Consider the following 22,438-nt stretch of genomic DNA (forward strand, 5'->3'; position numbering starts at 1 on the left):
CTGTAGATCTGTGCACTCATAGATGTAGAATTCCAGGATGGTTTGGGTTGGAAGAGACCTTAAAGCTCATCCAGTCCCACCCCCTGCCATGGGCAGGACATCTTCCACTATTCCAGGGTGCTCAAGGTCTTCTCCAACCTGGTCTTGGGCACTTCCAGGGATGGGGAATCCACAGCCTTCCTGGGACACCTGTTCCTGTTTCTAACTACCCTCACAGTGAAGAATTTCTTTTAATAACCAGCCTAAATTCTCCCTCTTCCAATTTGTACATATATTTATGTGAGCATATATATATGTATATTAAACCATCTCAGCCTAATGCATGGGAGCTGTCACGCTCCTCACCTGTCACAACAAATGACTGGAAAACTGGCTGCCTGAAATGCAGGAAATCCACTGGAATGTCTGCTGTACACAAACAGCCCAGGTTTTCTGCAGCCAGCAGTGTCCTGCACAGGGCTGCCCTGGGCCCTCACCCCAGCTGCAGCTTTCCAGGGGTACTTTGCATCCCCAGCTGGCAAAGATTGGGCTTGGCTTTCCAGGGAAGACCCTGCAGGTCTTGCCCTTCTCTGATAATGGGATAATGGATCCCACACAGTCTGGGAATTAATTCCATGATCTCATTCTCACAGAATTGACAACTTTTGTTCTGCTGAGCACCCAGTAGTAGCATTTGTTCATTAATTAAGGCTGCAGCCTTTTCCAGAGTGCCATCTATGACTGTTTTTTGTTCTCTTGGTACAAGACCGTGGATAAAACTCCCTGGCAGATTTAACTTTCCTTAAAGCTCACCTTTGTATCTACTTCAAGTCATAGTTACCCTCATAGCCTCACTGAAGGCAGCTCTCAGATCCTGTGGCAGCTTTTCCAGGCTCTGGGATGGGCATTCCCTGGAGGGGCTGCTCCTGCAGCTCCCAGGGCACCAGGAGCATGTTCCAGATATTTCTGGGGTGCTGTGGTCACGTTACATGGTTGACAAATGGAGCATTTATGATGGAAAAATTGTCCTGATAGATTTGCCACATCTGAAACTTTGGTGGAGCGTTACTTTGTGCAGTGGACATGCAGATGTGGAGCTGAGGAAACAGCTGGCAGCAGAGGGGAGGTGGGGAAAGGCCAGGAGCTTGTACACGTAAGGGCTGGGGACTACAACAGTGAGAGACCACCCCAGGTCAAAACTCTGTTGCAAAATAGTTTTTTGAACTGACAAAACCCCTTGCTCTGTGGTTGAAAACTACAGAAGATCCAGTTTTATACTGGTGACCATGATCAGAAGGTTCAGCAGGACTTCGGGGCTAAACTTAGGCCCAATCTGGAGGTTCCTCTCAAAATCCTTGTCCAAATCCCTGTGCTGGCTTCTCTCTGCACCTCTCACTGCTCTAGGGTTTAGCACTTGAAATGGTTTGAGAACAAAATAAGCATTAAGGTCCAGTGACTGTGTTTCAAGGAATGGTAAGTTTTTGACACCAGAATGCCTGTGGATTTCTGTGGTGTGTTTGAGCACACAGGAACAGGTAAAGGTGCTGTTCTTCTCATCAGCTGAGTCCCTGACTACAACAGAGCTGATGGGTACCTAGAATCTGCTGAACTTCTATGGAAAAAAAAATCCCAAACTTTACTAGCAGATACAGCAAAATTATTTGGGTTTTTTATTCTCTGTGGTTGTGGTGATGATGATGAATAGTTCTGCATTTGAACCAGCAAGAAGGCAACTCTGTTTGCAGGCTGCTGCTGTGCCAGATGTTCCAAAAGCAACTTTTTCTCTTGCTCTGGATGCCCAGGTTTGGTTCCTGCCTGCCCTCCCCCTGCAGTGCTGTGTGTGTGCATTTATCCCTGGTGCAGCTCTGTGAACTCAGCTTTTACAGGGAAGGTCGTTCCTTGCAGGGAGTGCCCTGAGGCTCCTTCCCGGGGCAGCCTGAGCAGAGGTGGATACAAGGTGTGAGCCCCGGATTTGTGCTTGGGTGACAAATGGATTTAGGGCTGTGTTCCCAGCCACAGCCTGTCCTGTGTGCTGTTACCAGCAGTGCCACTCGGAGCAGCCTCACCGAGGTGGGCTCTGGGGTCATTGCAGACCCCTGGCCCCTGGCCAGGTAAGAATTAGCACGAATTTCAGAAGGCTGATCAGTAATCTGTACCTTTGTTAAGAAACCCACTGCTCTTTCATAGACTAGTTCGGTTGACCTAATTGGTCTTCTAATTAAAACACCATCACCACTGGCTAATTAAGAAACCACCCTTTGGTAAACAAATCTCAACACATTCCACATGTTCACAACACCAAGTGCAGCAAGTTAAGGTAAGAATTGTTTCTCACTCTTTTCTCTCTCACAGCCTTTCTCAGGCAATGCCTGGGAAAGTTGTTTCTCTCTGTGGCCAGAGAGCTGCTGCCACACTCTGGAGCACCCCCTGACCCACAGAATGAATTCCACTGGGATAGTTTTTGGTTTTCTTTTCTTTTTTTTTGCATTGGGTTATTTTTTCATGTGTTCATGGCTAGAGCAGCTCTTACCATCCTCTTGACTGACCTTGTGGTGAGCAGGATTCTCTCATGATGTCCAAGCTGGGGCTGGACCAGAGAGGCTTTGCAAAGATGTTCTGTGATCAAAAATCCATCTCAGCCTTTAAATTAATTGCTGCAATGACTAATTAACTCAATGACCAGACACACTATTTCCGGTCAGAATTTTATGGTGGGGTTTTGTTTTGTGTTTCAGTGGGAGGCTGAGGGCTCCTGCCTCACTGGTGTTTCCCTGTGGGTGCTCTCAGCCAAACCACCAGGACTCTCCTGTCTGTCGCATGGATTTTCCTTCCATCAATCAGCAGAGCTTTCCCAGTGCTCTCCCCCTGCTCCCTGAACTGGCTCCAGTATTTTGATGAGTCCCTGCCAGCCCTGCTGATGGCTGCTCTGATGCTGCCAAATCCCAAAGTGATGGAACTTTTCCCTTAAAACTTCGACTTCCCCTCTGATCCCTCTTCACGCTGGGATCACGCTCTGAGCTGGAAAACTGAGCACCCCCTGTGCGGTTCATCCTCTGCTCCAGGGCTGGGGCTGTGGCCCAGCTCCACTTGTTTTTAGGTCACAGAAACTCATTAAATTCTTGATTCAGCCAAGCATTTGGCATTCCCTGAATTCCCTGATCCTGTGGCAATGAGGATCAGCTCAGCTACCCCGTGGTCCCCCTGGGTCTGCCACTCTGACCCTTGTCAGGCGCAGAGGTGGGAATATCATTAACAAAAATATTCCACTTCCCTGAAAATGCTGCCAGGGCTCCATCCCTTCCCCTGCCTGCCCCTGCTTCCTGTATTTTAATGAAATCCAAACACATCATGAGGAAAACTGACACAAACCCTCATGCGTGTGGAAGATCGGTAACCACATTCTAGTTTATTGACTGCAGTCAAGTTTTATTATGCCTCAAATAATTAAATACTGCAACCATTACATTAAAAATACAGGCCAATTTACCAAAATAATTGTATTCTGAAGATTATGTACATATTATACATTTTACAGTCTCATGTAAACTTTTTTTTTTTATACATAAGGTAAATCTGATTTATGGTAACTAGAAAACCCAAAATACTCACAGACAAAAATCTTCCTATGAAACATAAGCACTGGATCTGGGACAATTAGGAAAATTGCAATGAATGGAAACCAACTATAAAACATAATATAATCAAGTTAGTAGAAAAATGAATTAAATTACATTCATATAAAAAAATTGAACTAAAAACATTGCTATGCATCATTATTAAAAAAAAAAAAAAAAACAAAGGGAAAAACCCCCACTCCCTCTCCCTTTATATATTAACACAGCCTTTGATGGGGAGCTCCCCTGTGCCTCATTTCCAGCAATGGGGCATAGCCTGGGAAATCCAGATTCCCATTCTCCTTTAACATATATTAAATAACTAGTGTCTGTACCAATACAAATATTGTATAATTCATGCACTGGGATTATGTTCAGGGCAGCCCACACCAAGGCACAATTTTTGTGTCATTTCCTTCCCCCCCATCCCCAGGTTTCAGCATGCAGTGCTGGAGATGTTTGCTAAACAATTTCTGTGGGTTTTGGCTCGAGTCCGAGTCTCACCCTGGGGCACACAGAAATCCTTCCAGCAGATTTTTGTAAATAAATAAGGAAAAAGAAGTTAAAGGCCTTAAGTTCAACATCTTGCACTAACTGTGTGAGCTCAGCTACCACACCCTCCAGGAAACATGGCACTGAGGCAACATCATTCTGGTCCTGGTCAAATATTTTATATATTAACTAGGACAAGGAAATTGCTGCTGCTGTAAATCTTCCTCCCTGTGACAGCTGTAGTGTTTTGGTTTGGCATAATGGAGCTCCAAGTCTAAATTGGCTTTCAGCTCCCAGCTCCTCTCAGCACAGCCCCATTTGCATGAGCAGCCAGGTACTGCTTGTAATTGAAGTACCTGGGAATGCTCATTAAAAGAAATGCATAATTGAACCGTATCTAAACAGCTGCCAAAATTAACAGCTGCTAACTTGGCTGCATTCTGAAGGCTTGTAAAATTTGCATATTTTCTAACTGTTCTGCACCTAGAAAAGGCCTGGTCCTGCAAAGGGCACGGCCTGTGCTTGGCTTTGTGAGGTTACAAGGAATAAGCAGCCCTTGGTCAGAATAAATCCATGGAAGACAACGAGCTGGGGTGACTGAAGTCACATGGATTTAGGCACTAGGAATATTCCTTCAGTGGTGAGTGCACCTGACCTGACACCAAACATTCTGTCAGGCCTGGACAAGGTGAAAGTGTATCCAAAATGGCCTCTATAAACCGTGCCCAGAGTTACAAAAAATCCAGCCTAGAGGATGTCTGGTTATGTACAGCCTGGATAGAAAAGAAATCCTAACCCAGAGTATCAAAATACTGTATTCATATAAACACAGGACAGCACCTAATAGAAAAGGAAAAAGTGGAAAACACAAGCTTTTCTTTTGAAATTAAATACCCTAAAAAATCTTGGTTTAGGGAAAAAAAAAAAACCAAAAAAAACAAAAACAACCCACAACAGGAATTTGTGTACTGGAAAAAGAAAAATTAAGGGAGGAACTACATCTCCCCTCGTCTGCGAGTTTTTGCTGCAACAGCTCTGCCTTCCTCCTCCTCCTCTTCCTCCTCATAATTTTCTTCATGAATTTCTTTCTGGTTGTGGTCTTCTTGCATTTCTTGCTCTTGGTCTGTCCCTCGGTTATTCTTTTCATCTGCCTGATTGGGGAAAACAAAACAAAACAAACTTAAAGCAGATGCAGTGCCAGTTTCTTTATGGCTTATTTTAGGGCAATGAAATGGTTTTCAGCTGGAGTTGTGAGAGCTGATGGGCAGAAACAGAAAAGAAAGGTTTTCCAAAGCCTCCAGGGAGGAAGAACTGACACAGAGATGGAAGGGTGAGCTAAAGGAAGTTGGGACAGCATGAAATGTTCAGCTCTGTGACCCAAAGCAAGCTAGAACAATTATTATGTCACATCCCTGTGCCATGACCAGTTGTGGTCAGGGTTTGGTCCTGTCCCTGAGCCCTGGGCTTGCACAGAACTCACATTTTCCTCATTTTCCCCATAGGGCTCCTCAGCATTGTGCTCCAGCTCTCGCTTCTTCTCTTCAGTCAGATCCTCCTGCACCTGCAAAGCACAAGAGATGTTCTGTATGGTTTAATTGCCTTTCAAAGAGTGGCACAACTGGGCACATGTTCACTTATTTTTACAGAATGGTATGATGTGATATTTTTACAGAATGAAGATTCTAAAGAAGAGAGAAGAGTAGGGAGAGGTTAAAGGAGGATAAAAAGAACCAGAACCACCCAACAGTCAGGAAACTCACTTCCTCTGAGAGCATCTAACTTTTAAATACAGACAATCTCTTCCAATGCTCTCCTTGGAGAGAGCAGGTCATGCTGAATCTGTGTCTCTGATGTTCAGCTTTTGGATCTCTCATTCCCTTCTGTTCTGCCAGCACCCTCCCTCCATTCCATGTCCCACTTCCCATGTTAGGTGCAAATCTGAAAGAGGAATGTTTTGAACTTGATTTCCTTTTGGGAAGTGCTGCTGTGCGTGTCTGCTCCAGTGTCCTGTGAGCTGGCTCAGAGGCATCCATCACACCAGGGTCACTTTGGGAAAGGTCTGAACAGCAATGGAAAATATTTGAAACTGATCCCCACTGCAGCATCTCTTTTCTCTCTTAATTGCTCACTCAATCCCTGCTGCCTCTTCCCTGCTCCCAGTCAGCACGGTGGGCACATCCTTTCTGAGATGTGTATAAATGGCTCCTGGAAGCCAGAGAGCAGCTGCCAAAGCTCTGCCCAGTTCCCAGTGGCCTGCTTGGATGTGAGCAGCAGCATTTTGCACTGGTGAATGCTAAGTGCATCCCAGCTAATCCAAAGTGCTCCCCATGAGGGAGTGACTGCAGCCAAATCCAGGGCTTTTTTTTTTTTTTTTTTTTCAAGGGGTTTTGTGGGAAGCAGAAATAGGAATTAATCAGGTACTACTGAGGAGCTGTGGGGTGGCTCAGGGTGGTGCCTGCACAATGAGCATGAGATGAAGGGACAAGTCCCTTCCCTGCCTCTCTGCTCCAGCTCCATGTGCTGTCAGCTTCCTGAGCAGCTCCATGAACTGCAGCTTGGATTGCTCAGGAGGAGCACAGATAAATCAAAGTCACAGCTAAGGAGTAAGTAAGTGGCCAAGGAGGCAGTTTGCTCAGAACTGCAGTGTGTGATTAGAGATTAATGAGGTTTTCTGTGACCTTGAGGTTTCCAGGAAATTTTCCATGTGTTGTGAAAGGCTTAATCTTTTCAATTATTGCACAATTAATGCTGTGTAGCATGGAAGACTAATGGATTGCAGCACAGGAGCATGAGTAACGCAGAGTGTATCCAGAAGGGGACAGCAGAGTAATGACAAAGACTTCCCAGGTTTCTAAAGTCAGACAAAGTGATTTGGGTTCACCCTGCACTTCCAAAAGAGTGTTAATGGAGTTGTACCCTGCTGCCTGAGCCTACACCTGCCTTGGGTCTGTGTTCTTACCTCCTCTTCTCCCTCTTCCTGGTATTGTTCATCCACATTATCCTCCTGCTGGTCAGGATTTCCTGCCATCTGCACAAAGATCACATAAAAATTCTATGAGCTTGCCTAATAACCAGAGGGCTGAAGATTAAAACTTCTTGTTCTGGAACTAAAGCTCTCTGTAAAGCTGAAGTAACAATAATGGCAGGAGAAGTTTTAGTGCATTCATTAGCAGTAGTGAGAGCCCAGCTCTGTGATTTAAAGTTGCCCTCAATTAAAAAATAGCAGGATGAATATAAGAAAAATCACTTCACAGAATAAAGCAAGACTTTCCATACTAAGCAGGAAGACAATGGAATATTCACCCCACTGAAGACCAATGCCATAAAAATTCAGACTCTGTCTGGAAGAGTTTACAGCTCCAACACAGTTGAAATACGCAGCTTTGACCTCCTGAAGGAGCCCTTAGAGGTGCCTCTTTTGCCTTTACCCACCACCAAGTGCTCCTCCATTCCTGGATGTCCTTGTTTCTGACCCGTTTCCTTGTGCTTTTCATTTTCCTCAGGCAGGTTTTCTTCTCTCTCTTGCTCAGCTTCTTCAAATTCATCTTCTCCCTGATTATTGGGGTCATCAGCAGGATTCACATCTTCCATGGCTGCCTTCTGTAATTTACAGGAGTGAGTGTTAAATACTTTTAGCCCATGGTCCAGCTGCATTTCCCTTGAAAGAACAGCAGCATGGGCTGTCAGAGCCAGCTCCATGCCCACTGGAGGAGCTGGAATCTGCAGGCTCAGGGCTCACTGAGGTACCTCAGCATGAGCAGGGACAGAGGTGCAGGTACCTGTCTGCTGAAACCCACAGAATCTGAGCACTTCTGTCCCAGAGGCTGCTGCACAGCTTGTGTTCACTGACCAGCTGACAGTGCCTGATAAGGCCATGTGACAAAGATAAGAGCTGAATGCTCACAGCTCCAGAGAGCTGATGGCATCATTCAGTATCAGCCTGTCCTGCTCTGTTGACCTTGGCTGTGTCTACATGAAAACAAAACACTTTTCACCTTTGCCATGCAGAAAAGGAGAATTTTCTGCTTATCATTCAATAAAAGCAGTTTTATATCTTTATAGACAACAAGTTAAAGATCCCTTAGAAATATTCACTGTACATCTTAATTTGCTGAATGGGAGGGGAGTGAGGAAGATGCACTTGATGCTGACAGCTCCAGGTAAGCTGGAGTTTGGGGGAAGGCACAGGGTGATTCTCCTGCCCCAGATCTCTGTGCAGTCAATATCAGGGCTCAGTTCAGTGCTGACCTACATCCTCTTTCAGGACCTCACACTTCTGTACTGACTCCAGCTGGCTACAGAGGCTCTTGGGCTGGCCTTTAATTAATGACAGCATGAAACACCCCATCCCCTCTCATTTTGACTGGGCACTGCTGGTATTTTTTGAAGCCAAATGTACCTGTTCAAGTCCCAGCTAAGACCAAATCCTTTATTCCACCGAAAGCACAGATCAAAGGAATATGGAAATAAACACCTTGCTTCCCACAAGGGAGCTTTTTCCTTTTATTTCTTCCTAAATGAGTAAGGACACCTTTAAATAGATTTTAGACGTTTTCAACTGTCAAGCCTGTCTTCCTAGCAGACCTCTGCTTATCTCACTTCTATAACGTGCAATTATGTCAGACGAGACCTGTGGGTTCTCACTTCAGTCACACTGCAACCCTCAGCATCTTAATTCATACTTACTGATTCATCAGCCTGCTGATTTTCGGCCTGATGTTCTGCTTCTTGCTGTTCATTTGCATTATTCTGATCATCATCTTCACCTTCATCCTGGTGCTGCTTGTCGTGTTCATAAGCTGAGGAAATTTTTAGGTGATTATTGTTTTACAGCAGTTTTTAGTTATCCTTTTAAGAGTCTCCCACAGACAAGGTTCCACACGTGTTTTAGCAGTGGGCAGCCTCTACATAAACAGATAATGCTCATAGAATTTATCTATTCCTACTAGGAAACAGAAATTAAAAGACCAGGCCAGGCATTTAACAGCCTGGGCTAATGGAAGGTGTTCCTGTCCATGGCAGGGGTGTGGAATGAGATGAGTGGCTTCCAACCCAAACAATTCCACGATTCTGTAATTTAAAGAGATCAAACAAACCCATAGGTAGAGCCAGGAGCATAACCAAGATCCACAGAGCCTGGTAGTAACAGCTCAGTCAAAAGGACACTTTTCCTTTCAGGAATGTGGGTATGATCTTTAGTAATTCCTCTATTTCACTCAGTCAGTTCAGCCATGGTTATCTGAGCTTCTGGTTTTAAATTGCAAGTTTATGTTTCACTTGAATCCAATCTGGATATGAAATTAATATTAAAGTCTCCCATGCAAGGCAGTGCTCAGGGAGCTTGTGAGCATGGCAGGGACAGAAATTCTCTCTTACCTCCTTCCTCTTCCTCCCCTTGTACAATGTCCTGGTCCATGTTATCATAATGAGCCTGTTGGCTGAGAACATTAAAAGCCAAGCATCATTTCAGTTTCAAAAGTGTGTTTTCTGCTTTAATAAACAAACCCCCCACTTGCAGGTCTGCCTCTCTCAGCAGCTGCCAGAGCAGGCCCCAGTTTCATGCTCTATTGTCTGATATTTTCTCACATCACCTTTCCTGAAAAATGCTTGATAGAACAGAGACTTCCTTGTGCTGCTACACTGACTTTGTGTTGTGTGTCTCTGTATGTGGAGTCTGCAGTCCTCAAGGGTACGGGTCAGGCAAAGAGCAAAGTCAGGACTCTGAATTTTAGGGAACAAACCTCAAGCTCTTCAAGGAATGAGCCAACAGAACCCCCTGGAAATCTGCCCTCAGGGACAAGAGAGCAGAACAAAGCTGGCAACATAAACCCAGAGCACAACAAACTCAAGAGGGAGAGTTCACCTGAGGCGGTTTTTGAAGAGTTTCTCTCCTTGCTCTGCCTGTCTCTGCAGCTGGAGCTCTCTCTCCTGGAGCTGCTGCTGCCTCAGGAGCTGCTCTCGCAGCCTCTGCTGGTGCAGGGATTCCTGCTGCTGCCTCAGCTGCTTGGCCTCCTCTGCTCTCTGGGCTCCAAGGTGCTGCTGCTCCAGCTGCTGCTCGTAAGCTGCTTTCTGTCTCTTTGTTGGTGTTACCTGTCACAGAAACGTGTTAGTCACAGATTAATCATCCTCCCAGTGATCAGAAACAAGCAGGGAGAAAGCTGTCCAGAGGGGAAAGGCAAGCTCCATGCAATTACAGCAAAGTTATTTTCAAGTTTTTGTGTCCCTGCTTGAAGTTAAAACATTTTTTGGTACACAGACTGGAAGTGTTGGGGTGTTTCTAGAGCACACAGGGAAGGAAGAGGAGACTGTAGGCTAAGGAAAGCCATGCTTTTCCTATAAATAATAATAAAACCTCCCAACATATTACACATTAAAAGGAGATTTTGCTGACTGATAAGACAGCAAAAAGTTTCCATTGATTTAAGTGGTAATCTCAGGGAGAGCTGCTTTTAGCCTTAAGTGAGACACTGCACATCTTTTTATATTCAGCAATAACTTAGACTAACTCCAACTTCACAGCTTAACCCACTGCTGCTGTTCTGACCCCCTGCACCTCTTCAGCAACAGCTCCTCATTACACCAGAGTGACACAATTAATCTGCCAGGAGAGAAAGTGTTTACAAAGCCTACAGTGAGACCAGTGAAATACATTTTCTACTACAGATCCAACCTAGGATGTAAATCCAGGATTTGCTGGTTTTATTTAGAGCTGCACACTGATTTCCCCCTGGCTATTTTAGTCATGTTTGTCTGGCAGTTAAAATTCCCTGTCAAACAACAGTGAGCATGAGCTGGCAGTGTGTTTGCAGAAGGCAGGTACCTCTGACAAAGAAACACTCTGCAGTTTGCTGAGATGCATCAAGTTACCAAAGCAGAGCAGTTCTCCATCCCAGCCTCCCTCTCACCTGCTGAGTTCTCCATCAGCTACCGCGGGCCTCAGGTTTGAAGTGGGAGACAGGATTCATTCTGCTGCTCTTTTGTTTTTTTTCCATCTGCTGCTTTTTATCAGCAGAATTAATGTTCATTAAGATCTGGCCAGCACTGCAGTACAAGTGTGCTCAAGTTGAGCCTGAATCCTATTGCATCCAAGTGCTTAGAATCCCAAATTTTCTATAAACATGACAGTAATTTTATCTAAAAACCAGCGAGTGCTCTGAATCCCAAACTCTCTATAAAAACTTTATTTTGCCTAGAAATAGGTGACTGCAACACAAGGCCAGCAGTGAAAAGAGAAGCCTCCATTTAAACAGCAGATTTAACCAATTAGAAAAGAGCTCCCTACCTCTGACTGCAGGCGATCACCCAACATGTTGGTTTCTTCTTCCTTTTGTTCCTGCTTTTTCCATTCGTGCTCTTCTGGGGCTTGGTCCTGCTCCTCCTCCAGGTGCTCAGGCTGCCCTGCCTGCTCCATTTCTTCCTCTTCAAGCTCCTTTTTGCGTTCTTCTTCCATCTGCTCTGCCCGTTGCTCCTCATCCTCTCCAGCTTCCTGCTGCTCCTGGATGTTCAGCTCCTTGGCATTCTGGCCCTCGTGAGCCCTCCCCTGCACATGGAAAGGCTCAGCCCTGTCCTGCTCCTGGCTATTTATTTCTTCTCTCCCCCTTGGCTTCTCATTCTGCAAAGCAGACACAGGATTATGTGTGTACAACACATTTATGGATTTCAGTTTCAAGAGAGCCAAGGACAGACTTGGATCCTTTATGCCAGCCCAGAGCTGTTGTCAGGAGGGCCAAATGCCTGGTTTGGAACGAGCTCCTCCTGCCAAATGGGGTCATTACCTGGTTTGTGGCTGTACAGCTACACAGGGTGTTGTACAGTCCCACCACAGAGTAAGTCAAGCCTCATTTTAGTCGAAAACTGAAAAACTCTTACAATTTAGTTGAAAAATGAAAAACTCTTAACAATTCTACAAAGCCAGCTTTGTGTTTTAGAGACACAGTTTACTGCTGGCTTTGGCAAAACTGGGTTCACAGCTGGACTCGAAGATCTTAAAGTTCTTTTCCAACCTAAATGATTCCGCGATTCTTATTTCTTGTAGGTTCTGCTGGCCAAAAAATTCTTGTAAAACAAAATCACAACTGTTTTTTCTTAATTTCTAGATTACACATTTTCTGCTTGAACCTCGGTGTGCCAATTTTAAATACACTGACTTCAATGTGCCACCGGAACCTTATAAAATAAAAATCTCTTCAGAACTTCTAAAAGCTTTCTGTAACACTTGAGATAGCTAAAATTTTAGATTTCTCATTAAAAAATTTTAGATTTTGAGTGACTTCTTAAAACAGCTGGCATAAATACACTTAAAACTGGACTAGTCATGTGAGAAAAGATCATGATGAACAGATTTTCTTACCACTCAACAATTAAACCATTCCTCACCGCAGTGACAAAGGTGCACAGTCAAACACCCTCTCCTAAGACACTTTCAGCACATTCTGCTGGATCAGAACCACTGCTGGGCTGTCTGGAGCCTTTTACCTCCTGCTGCTGCTCAGCCCCAGCTCCGGGGGGCTGCGGGGGGTGGCTCTGGGGGGACGGGCCCCGCTCCTCAGGCTGCTGCTCATTCCCTCCTTCCACCTTCTCCACGTCTTGGAAACTTGGGATTTTTTTGAGCGTGTCCTTCAGCTGTTTGTATTCCTCCACCTGAGTCTAAAGCCAACATGTTAATTACACGGTGTCCAAATTAATTTCTCCATCAAATGTAGTCACCTTGGAGTGAAGTTGCTGGCAGGACACGTGGTAGAAAACTTGATTTTCCACAGAGGAGAAGGGATGGGAGCTTTTAAAGTATAATTTTTTTCTCCAAACATTAGATGACACTGATCCATCAGGATCTTTTCAAAGTGCACATGCATACCAAAGTGTATTAAAAACATCTCTGTGGGACAAAGAAGAGGAGTTGTTTTATTCATGCCAAGCTGGAGAAGTGTCAGAAGGGGATGATGAAGCTTTCCTGGCAGACTAAAGTGAGGGAAGTCAAAAGCACCACAAGTTCTCCTTTGCTGGTAGAAAGAAGTGCAGCTCTATCAGCAACAGAAGTTTTAAAGTACATCTACACGTTGTGAAAATGCCAAGTGCTCAACATTTAGACAGGTGTTAGACAAGACAACAGCCAACATACGGAACTGAGGCAAAGAAAGGCACAGTGGTGAAGAGCAGAAGGAAAAAGAAAAGAAGGTAAATTTCTAAAGGCTTCCTGAAATGAAACAGTAAAATGTTGGAATTTGATTTGCTGTTTAACCTTGGACAGGATCAGGAAGCTTTGAAGAAAATCCAGCAAGGTTGGTACCCCAATCCCTGGCTCTGCAGCAGGAAGATTTCCAATTAAAGAGGATTTTTTGGGGTGGGTAGGGTGTATAAAGGCTGACCAGCTGCACACACAACAGGTGCCACACCAGAGAGTTTCCCTGCTGCTGCAGTAAGGTGTGGGTGTGCTTAAGAACCTCCACAAGCCTATGGACCCCTAAACCAGAATGGCCTCAAGGGAAAGCAGAGTGGACAGTGATTATTCCTGTCAGTCCAGGGGGATGCTTCTGCTGCCTGACTAACTGCTGGAGAGGACAAACTTCAGAGGAAAAATGAATATTTATTGGACATAAAACTAATACTCAGGTCTCTGATTGTTTTTTGTCTCCTCTTGGTGACCTTGCAGAGAGATGAACACACTGGGATATGCTGGAATGAGTGCAGAGGAGGCCATGGAGAAGCTCCAGGGGTTGAAGCCCCTCTGCTCTGGAGCCAGGCTGGGAGAGTTGGGGGTGTTCACCTGGAGAAGGGAAGGCTCCAGGGAGAGCTGAGTCCCTTCCAGTGCCTAAAGGGGCTTCAGGAGAGCTGGAGAGGGATGGGGACAAGGGATGGAGGGACAGGACAAAGAGGAGTGGCCTTAAGCTGAAGGAGGAAAGGTTTAGATTTGATATTAAGAATAAATTCTTTACTGTAAGGGTGGTGAGGTCCTGGCACAGGCTGCCCAGAGAAGCTGTGGCTGCCCCATCCCTGGAAGTGTCCAAGGCCGGGCTGGACAGGGCTGGGAGCAGCCTGGGATAGTGGAAGGTGTCCCTGCCCATGGCAGGGGGTGGAATTAGATGAGCTTTAAGGTCCCTTCCAACCCAAACCATTCCATGGTATTTAAAGAGTGCCCATCCAGATCAGAATTCAAGTACTCTGTTCCACTGCACAGTCACTAAACTGAACATTCTGAGTCAAGGCCACAGCTTAAAAGGTGATGATACTGGCAGAAAGCAGGGTTTATTAAACTATATAATTAATCTACCTGGCTGGGAAAAAGCACAAAACACTTTAAAGGTTCAGGTTAGTGCAGTATTGACTACTGGTGTTCAACGTCTAGAATACACCCAGAAATAGAGGGATCATTTATGGAGCTGGCAAAGAATCCCTTGGGGACTTTCTGCACCTGGTTTGCAGGAGAAACTACCCAAAAGTGTGAAATACCCTCTGTTCTCAAGGCATGTGCAAGGCCCTTCCCTGGAGGGTCCCCACGGGACAAATGTCTCAGCCTGGCTGCAGACTGAGAGGCTTTGTGTGACACAGGCTTTCTAATTAAAGAATTGAATCAAAGCCAGGAGAGTGGGGAGCTTCTCTTTGGGCTTGGTGAACCTCAAATCAGCCCCTCCACGTGGCCTTGCGGAATTTCAGATGTTCTCAGCACACACCACACAGCAAACGTGGCCAGTGGGAGAAGAGCTCAAAATTAGCTGCCAGTGTGGGTTAGTACTGCAGATTATGATTCTTCAGATATTCAGTCTGTGAGGCACCTTCCTGATCTCTCCCTGTTTTTTGAGTATCTTACACATATTGACAGGCACAACAAGCAGAACTGGGAAAAAAAAATTCAATGCTTTTAATGCTGCTAACGATTTTGTGGACTGTGAAAATGCCTAATGAAGAAAATCAGTCAGGAATAAAAATAACTTCACACTGCCTCACTGCCTTTCCCTGTGATCTTTCACCAAAAGTCTTCCTCTGCTCCAACATCACTCCCACTTCCAGATTCCCTGTGGCCTCCACAGCTTGTACTGGCACAGCTGACTGAGCCTGCAACAGTTTGTGCTTCATGGATAGTTCACTTGAAAATGACATTTAAGGGACTTAATGCTGCTGGCTCTTCTAAGAACTGATCTGAGTTGCACCTGGAGTTCTCATACCTCCATACACATCTCCATCTATGTTCTGCTGCACTCATGTGTGTTGCCCAGAGCAGCTGTGGCTGCCCCTGGATCCCTGAAGTGCCCAAGGCCAGGCTGGATGGGGCTTGGAGCAGCCTGGGATGGTGGAAGGTGTCCCTGCCCATGGCAGGGGTGGCACTGGATGAGCTTTTTCCAGACCACTCTGGAATTCCATGAAAGCCTCACAACCTCCCCAGCCACACACAAGAAGAGATTTTACACCAGCACCCAGGTGTAAGAGATAAATGTGAAGGTCAGAGTGCAGGATGCTCACAGCAGTTCCATCAGAGAGGACAGACACAGAAAGGCACTGACAGCTCCCAGGGAAGCAGAGACTCTTTTCTCAGAACACATGCACTGCTGGGCTGGCCCACAGGCTGCTCTGCCCCCTGAGCCCTCTGGGGAGCAGCCCCTCTGTGCCATGCACTGCTGGGCCCCCATGCCAAAGGCACATGCAGCACCCTGCAGCCAGGAGAGGTTTGGAGACAGATTTGGGAAGCTGAGAGCCAGCAGGAGCTGCTTTCCTTCTGACCTGAGCAGCAGCTAGTGCACTCTTGTGGTCTTCCAATGTCACCACAAGCTCGTTGTGCTGGGACAGTAAGTTCTTATGCTGTTGCTACACAAAAAGAAGAACATCACATGTTTCACATTAAGTTCATTCTAAAGATCAGTTAGGGAGGCTGGGGGGAAGTTTGAACTAGAAAGATAATTCAATTTATTTTGAAAAGAAAATCCTTAGCCGGAATTTATTTATTTCACATGGAATGCATATTAAATAGACAGAGGAAGCAAGCACACCAGGGAAGGCAATTTGGAGGCCAGGATTTGTGTAACTAAAATAAAATTAAAAGTAGGGGTAGATGTTGATGAACATTTAAAAAAAAACAGAGATGGAAAACATTAGGCACTGCGTTTTGCCAAAACCCAATTTTTAACTTGTAAAACCAAATCCTGATTTATGTACTACACACCTTTCATTTTTTTTATGGGCATATACCTAAAGTGCAGGTGGCCAAAGCCAAATCCAGTCCAGCCTATTCCTCCCCTTTTTCCCACATAACAGAAACTACAAGTCTACAGCACAGCCTGCTTTGGGCTTGGGAAAACTTGGGAAATTTTTTTCCTCGTGATCTTGGAAGTTCTCCTCAGAGCAAGGCCTACCTTGACATCCTGCAGCTGGGTGTGAATGTCTTGGTGAGCTTTTCTCAGCTGCCTGTTCTCCTCCCGTAAGTTATACAGGGATTCTGTGCAGAAGAAACAAGAAGAAATACAGAGTTTAAACCTGGCTGCATTTGTAACACCAGGCTAAGCACTAAAATTAAGACTATAACACAATCTACATAAAATCCCACACGAGTGCTGTAGTAAAAATTAGGTAGAGTAATTGTATGGTTTGTTTTTCTTACCTCTCTCCCCAGCCCTATTGAAAGCTTTCCATTTTCAAGCAGAAAATCACGACATTTGGTGAAATTTTCTGTCAGTGCACCCAGCCTGCACCTGGAATTCTGCATCACTGCTCCTACTGGGTGCTGCAGATGGCAAAATTCCCTCTGGAAATCTGAATCCTGGAAAGGCGGAGAGGAATGCACCTTCTCCTCTCTCCCCACATCACACCTGGTGAGTGTGAGTTCTCTGCCACAGGACCCAGCTATTCCTTTGGAAGGGATGCCCAGATGGCTCCAAAAGCTTCTGGGATCAGGGACAGAGGCTTCTATTCCCACTTTTTACAAGATGTTGATGTGGAGCCAACAAACAACCTCTGCCTGCAGTGCAGACAAAGCTGCAATCAGCTCCAGAACCAACCCCTGTGCTAGGGACAGGTGGCAGAGAAGGCTCTGATGGACACAGCCCTATCTTTTTCTTCCATGGAACTGTGTAATGAGGATGGAAGAGGCCTAAAAAATGCCCAGAATCTCCAGCAGGAAACTGGATGCCAAGAGTAGAAACTGAATTCGTCACCCAAGTGTACAGGTGCAATGTGCTCCAGAGGAGCTGGCACATACAGGGAAAAAGGAGGCAAAAAATGTAAATAAAGTCACTTCAGAAAGAGGCACAATTACATCTCTGCTAGCAGCGGCAAATATTCTTAGATTGCCTTTCAGTTACAAACAAGAAGAGGCAAACCTTTTTTCCCAGGTTTACACCAGTCTCTGAATTAAAAATTAAAGACTGACTCAACAACCTCTGACACTGGACAGGCTTTTAAGTTCTGGGTTTTTTTGCTATTTCTGTAACCCAGACAGAAACACAGAGCACATATGAACAGATTTCAGAGAAAGGCCTCAGAAAATCATCAGTACAATGGAACTTGTCAGGAGGCAGAAGATGCACGAACGACCTGTGAGTGAGAACAGAGAAAATGTGTCCCTCACACCACACAAAGCCAATTTAATGTGGGCAGCCAGACACAGGTTAAATTTACCCTTCAGCTTGGAGATCTCCTGCTCCTTTTCCTGCTGCAGCTGTAAGTATCTCTCCTTGTGATCACTGAATGTCCTGCTAAACTCTTCTCCCTGTTTTCGGTGATCTTCCTCAAGGTCAGCGTGCTGTTTCTTCAGTTCTTCGTGTTGACTCTGCAAATACCAAGTTGGGACACGGGAACAGCTCTGTATCTGCAGATCTGGCTAATATTGCCTTTGGCAATTTGTTTAGTAAGTGCAGATGAATAGGAAGCATTCATAACAGGAAGGTTATTATTCAAAGCATGCACATTGCAGCTCCTTCCAAACACAAAATGATCTCTGTGATGAGCAGGCTCCTGTTCCAGGGCTGTGTCACCTCACTCCAGAGCTGCACTGTCCCCCTGGGAGCTGCTGAATGTGTCTCAGAAAATCCCTTCGTGCCAAACCACACGAGGGCTGATAAGTCAGCATTCCCTACAAGTAATTGCATCTGATAAGATTAAATTACCCACTGGAAAGCCTGACAAGGGAAAAATGCAGGAAACCATCTTTTAGAAGTCAGAGGAAGGCACTGTCCACACCCTGGCACTGTGCAGTGATGCCAGAAGCCAGCAGGCTGTGTCCCCCAGCACAACCAGCTGCACAGGTGCCCTGCTGTCCCAGTCACCCACCTTCAGCATCTGGTGCTGCACGCTCAGGGCACTGTATCTGCTGTTGGAGTCTTGCTGCAAAACAAAAGCACTCTTGTGAAACCCCCTGGCACCCCCTGAGCTCTGCACATGCAGCTTCTGGGAGTCACCAGCCAAGGGATGCCCTCCCCAGGGCACAAATCCATCTCTCCCCTGGCTTTGGAGCTCCCTAGGGCACAAATCCATCTCTCCCCTGGCTTTGGAGCTCCCTAGGGCACAAATCCATCTCTCCCCTGGCTTTGGAGCTCCCTAGGGCACAAATCCATCTCTCCCCTGGCTTTGGAGCTCCCTAGGGCACAAATCCATCTCTCCCCTGGCTTTGGAGCTCCCCAGGACACAAATCCATCTCTCCCCTGGCTTTGGAGCAGAGCAAGCTCCCACACTCTGCACCTACTGCAGTGACAACCAATTTTAACTCCTGCTCCTCAGCTCCCAAACTGCTCCCCAGTTTCAACATGAAATAGCTATAAAATCCTAATTTACTTGCTTTATAAAGAGTTCTCTACAGGTTTCTGGGTCCTCTGCCAGACAGAGCTTTCCTTCTGGCACTTGGTATATATAAAACAAAGTTTCTTGATGTCTTTATGCTTTCCAGTTCAAAGCCCATGTGTTAGAAAGCTGTCACTGTTATTTTCCCTGGGGCCTAAGCTACAAAAAGATTTCTAACACCTTCTTATTCCCCTTTCCCCTTAAATAAAACAACATTACGTTTGAACTACCATAATATAAACAGGGGATTATTTTCTAAATTAATTTTCTGGAGAGGTATTAGTATCTCCCACTATAGCTCAAATAATTAGGGATTGGAGAGCACTTATGAATGCAGAGTAGAACTGGGATAAGTGAGAGCTCTTTCAATTAGTATTTTGCAAGATCTCTTCCTTTGAACAGTCATAATTGCAAAGTATTTCCTTTTCCTTGCAACATAAATAGCAGCAGCTATTAAAAATTTGTACTAGGCATGATGACTTACCCTTCCTTTATTTAGTGTTTCCTGTGCTTCTAGTTTATAAACAAGAAAATCTGCAACATAAAAGGGAAAGTAATGATGAAAAAAAAAACCCAGCAGGAAGATGAGAATCTGTGCTTGAATAACTTGACTGTTGAGTACATACATACTCTTCAAGAGCTGAATATTTATGCAGAAACAGTTTTCAAAGGATCTTAAAAAAAAAAACAAACCTATGGAGAATTTGACAAAATGCACAAATTCTTAAAATGCACAAACTCTAAAAAGTTTCATAAAATATTTTCACTTCAAGGTTTCATAGTGAGAGATGCAGAGTTCAGGCTCAAATCTACAGATGAGTAATTAAATCTGACACATGAACTCTCTCAGCAGAGGCCCAAGAGCATCACTCAGAAGGAGAAGGGCATTTATAAACTGTGTATTCTTGGAAATAATAAAACATTTCCTCATTCATCTCTTGACCTCTCTCTTCCCAGGGTTGGAAAAGGTGTCTCCCCCTCGGGTAGCAGCAGGACCATTCTACACTAGATGGCACCAGAAACCCACCGAGACCAGCACGGTGAGAATCGTTCCTCACTCCCTGTCAGCTTTGCTAAAGTCGTGTTTTTAATTCAGCAGCTGAGTCCTCAGTTTTAGGAATAGCAGAGGCTCTACCCTGAAAACTGCAGTGAATTTAGAGGCTGAGGAAACTCAGAGGATTGAATCCTGCTGAACTTGCACGGAGGTGTAAGAAATGCAAGTTGTGTTTGCCTCTCACACACCTAGAATTTAGATTTAATCAGGAAAAGGTGTATAAGCATGTGCTCACCCTAAAGCACATGAAGAGTACTGATTCCAAGTTAAATTCCCAGTTGATGGAAGGCAGCAAAAGGTTCCATGGTTTTGGTACAAGTTTTGAATTTTTGGCATGCCAGGACAGGATTTACACGTGCCCATACCCCACATACATGCTGGGGTTTTTTATGTACATGGATACAAACATAGTCTCTGTGTTTATTACATCATATTGCAGTCAGCTGTAAATAGTATTAAAAAGATAATTGCTTTTAAAAATATTCGATTAAAAAAGATTAAATAAAGAAGAACTACCAGAAGGAGCAGCACAGCTCTGCCAAATGAATCCTAATATATTGCTTATATATTACCCAACTGACTTAAAATTGAAGAAAAATCACTTGAAATTACTTTCTACTATAATCAAGTTAAATGTCAAAGTGAAAAGTACATTTTTACCTTCCTTTGCTTTCTTATGTTCCAGCCTTTCCTTTTGCAGTGACTTTTCTAATCTTGACCGGTGCTCATACACAACTGAAAAGAGAAATTTGGCACACAATTCATTTCAAAAGTAACAAACACAAACCTCACCATCCACCCCAACACACCCAGGGAGTGTTAGCACAGCATGCACCAGGAAAATACAAGTGGAATGAGGTCATGGGATAAAGGGCTGTTTGTAACCCTTGTGCCAGTAACTTTTTCTCTTTTTGCACCCTTTATCGATCCCAAATCCTGGCTTATTTGCATTGCTAACACAGAATGTGATAACCAGGTGAGGGATTTTTTTGTGGAGGCAGCCAGCTGTGCTGGAGCTACCAAAGCCTCCTTGCTTCTCAGGAATGCAGGGACATTTCCCATGTTTCCATCCTCCCCTGCCTTGTTTGCACAGAGACAAGGAAATGAGACAGGAGAGCTCGGCTGCCAGAGGAATTCCTGGCAGCACACAAAGTGCCACAAGGAGGGAAGGGAGATGCCCAGGGGCACCGCTGCCTGAGCTGAGGCATGGGGAACCTGGGAGCCACCCTAAATTCTTCCAAAAACTGGGAATACAGTACTCCTCTGCACTGTCTCCCAGCAAAAATGACTCCCAAGGATTAGTCCAAGCTGCCCATTTGCAGACACCATCCCAAAATGGGGTTTACATTTATGACTTTGTTGTATCCAGGTGTGTTTAGGACATCCTCTGGCACAAAGTCCCCCCATCTGGCTGCCAGTAAAGCAGGATTTCATTCAGCCTGTGCTTTGGACATGGAGTTTGGGATGTGGCACATCACTCCCTGTTTACCCTTTCCTCACCTCTCATTATCTGAAACAGCCGAGTTTGCAGCAAAGGTATCAATTAAAACTCATGGAAATGTACAATTACATGTGTTTAAGCTCAGTTTAACACAAGTATCTTTCACTGCCCAAATTACAGTTTGCATTCTTTTAATGAGTTATTAATTTGTAATAAAACAATGAGTGATTTTTCCATCAAAACCAGGAAACTCATTTTCTGAGAATAAACCACTGATGAATGCAAGCCTTCAACAAGAAGCATAAAATAAAGATTTGTATCTTGGCAGCTACAGAAAACTCCTCTTGCACCTTAAAACAGGTTCTTAATTCCACCAAGGTGCATCCTGCAGCCTTATCTACAAGAGTTTATGTTTTAGCTCTGAAGCTGGATTGCTAATCAATCCCTGGCACCTATCTCCACTTTGCTATTTATCTTCTAAAGTCAAGGGCATCAGTCAAGATGAGCCAATGTATCAACACCCTCTGGAAGAGAACAAGCAGGCAATGAATATTCAAAAAGTCACTCCAAGCAGGCTTGGAGAAGGGAAAAAAAAAAAAAAAGGCAGCACTACACAGCACTACAGTGATGGTTTTATTTCAGCCCTGAAGGTGGTGACTGCTGAATTATTGTGCAAAAGGAACAGCAGCAGCAGAGCAGCTCAGGAGAGCAATGAAAATCCATAATGGGCTTCCCCTCCCGTGCAATCCGGCTGGAACGGGGTTTTTGGCAGACACACGAAACCACAAACGGGTTTGGAGGGAACATTTTCCACTCCACTCCTCCATCTGCAAGTGCACCTTCCACAGCTCCTGCTGCTGCTTTCACAAGTGTGTCTGTGGGGGAGAACCCTGCACAGCAAACCCATCACAGGGGCAGGAGAAAGGGGCAGAGAAGGCAGGATTTGGGGTTTAGGGACCTCTCAGAGCCCAGAGCATCCCTGGGTTTCACCTTGCACCTGCAGGGTCTGAACACAGGCAGTGCAGCCTCTCCTCTACCTGCTGAGCAGGAATCCTTGAAATACTGGCACAAAGCTGGAGAAGTCCTAAAACAGCCCCT

The 22,438-nt window shown here is 45.1% G+C and overlaps 1 protein-coding gene across 2 annotated transcripts in view; it reads right to left on the reverse strand.

Annotated features, from left to right (window-relative positions):
- Nucleotides 1-3,384: 3,384 nt before the first annotated feature.
- Nucleotides 3,385-22,438, reverse strand: part of GOLIM4 (golgi integral membrane protein 4) — a 29,817-nt gene continuing 10,763 nt past the window's right edge. Inside the window, exons 2-16 of one of the 2 annotated variants that reach the window (XM_068200243.1) lie at nt 20,560-20,634; nt 19,330-19,379; nt 18,339-18,392; nt 17,688-17,838; nt 16,427-16,509; nt 15,798-15,881; nt 12,561-12,731; nt 11,368-11,697; nt 9,949-10,175; nt 9,462-9,523; nt 8,772-8,884; nt 7,518-7,685; nt 7,045-7,113; nt 5,566-5,646; nt 3,385-5,236 (exon numbers count right to left, since the gene is read on the reverse strand). In XM_068200243.1, coding sequence (XP_068056344.1) covers nt 5,081-5,236; nt 5,566-5,646; nt 7,045-7,113; nt 7,518-7,685; nt 8,772-8,884; nt 9,462-9,523; nt 9,949-10,175; nt 11,368-11,697; nt 12,561-12,731; nt 15,798-15,881; nt 16,427-16,509; nt 17,688-17,838; nt 18,339-18,392; nt 19,330-19,379; nt 20,560-20,634 — 1,874 coding nt within the window. In that variant the 3' untranslated portion in view covers nt 3,385-5,080. The remainder of the gene's footprint in view (nt 5,237-5,565; nt 5,647-7,044; nt 7,114-7,517; nt 7,686-8,771; nt 8,885-9,461; nt 9,524-9,948; nt 10,176-11,367; nt 11,698-12,560; nt 12,732-15,797; nt 15,882-16,426; nt 16,510-17,687; nt 17,839-18,338; nt 18,393-19,329; nt 19,380-20,559; nt 20,635-22,438) is intronic. The other variant, XM_068200244.1, reaches the window with a different exon arrangement.

The sequence above is a fragment of the Anomalospiza imberbis genome, chromosome 10 (genome assembly GCF_031753505.1).
Source record: "Anomalospiza imberbis isolate Cuckoo-Finch-1a 21T00152 chromosome 10, ASM3175350v1, whole genome shotgun sequence".
Classification (NCBI taxonomy): domain Eukaryota; kingdom Metazoa; phylum Chordata; class Aves; order Passeriformes; family Viduidae; genus Anomalospiza; species Anomalospiza imberbis.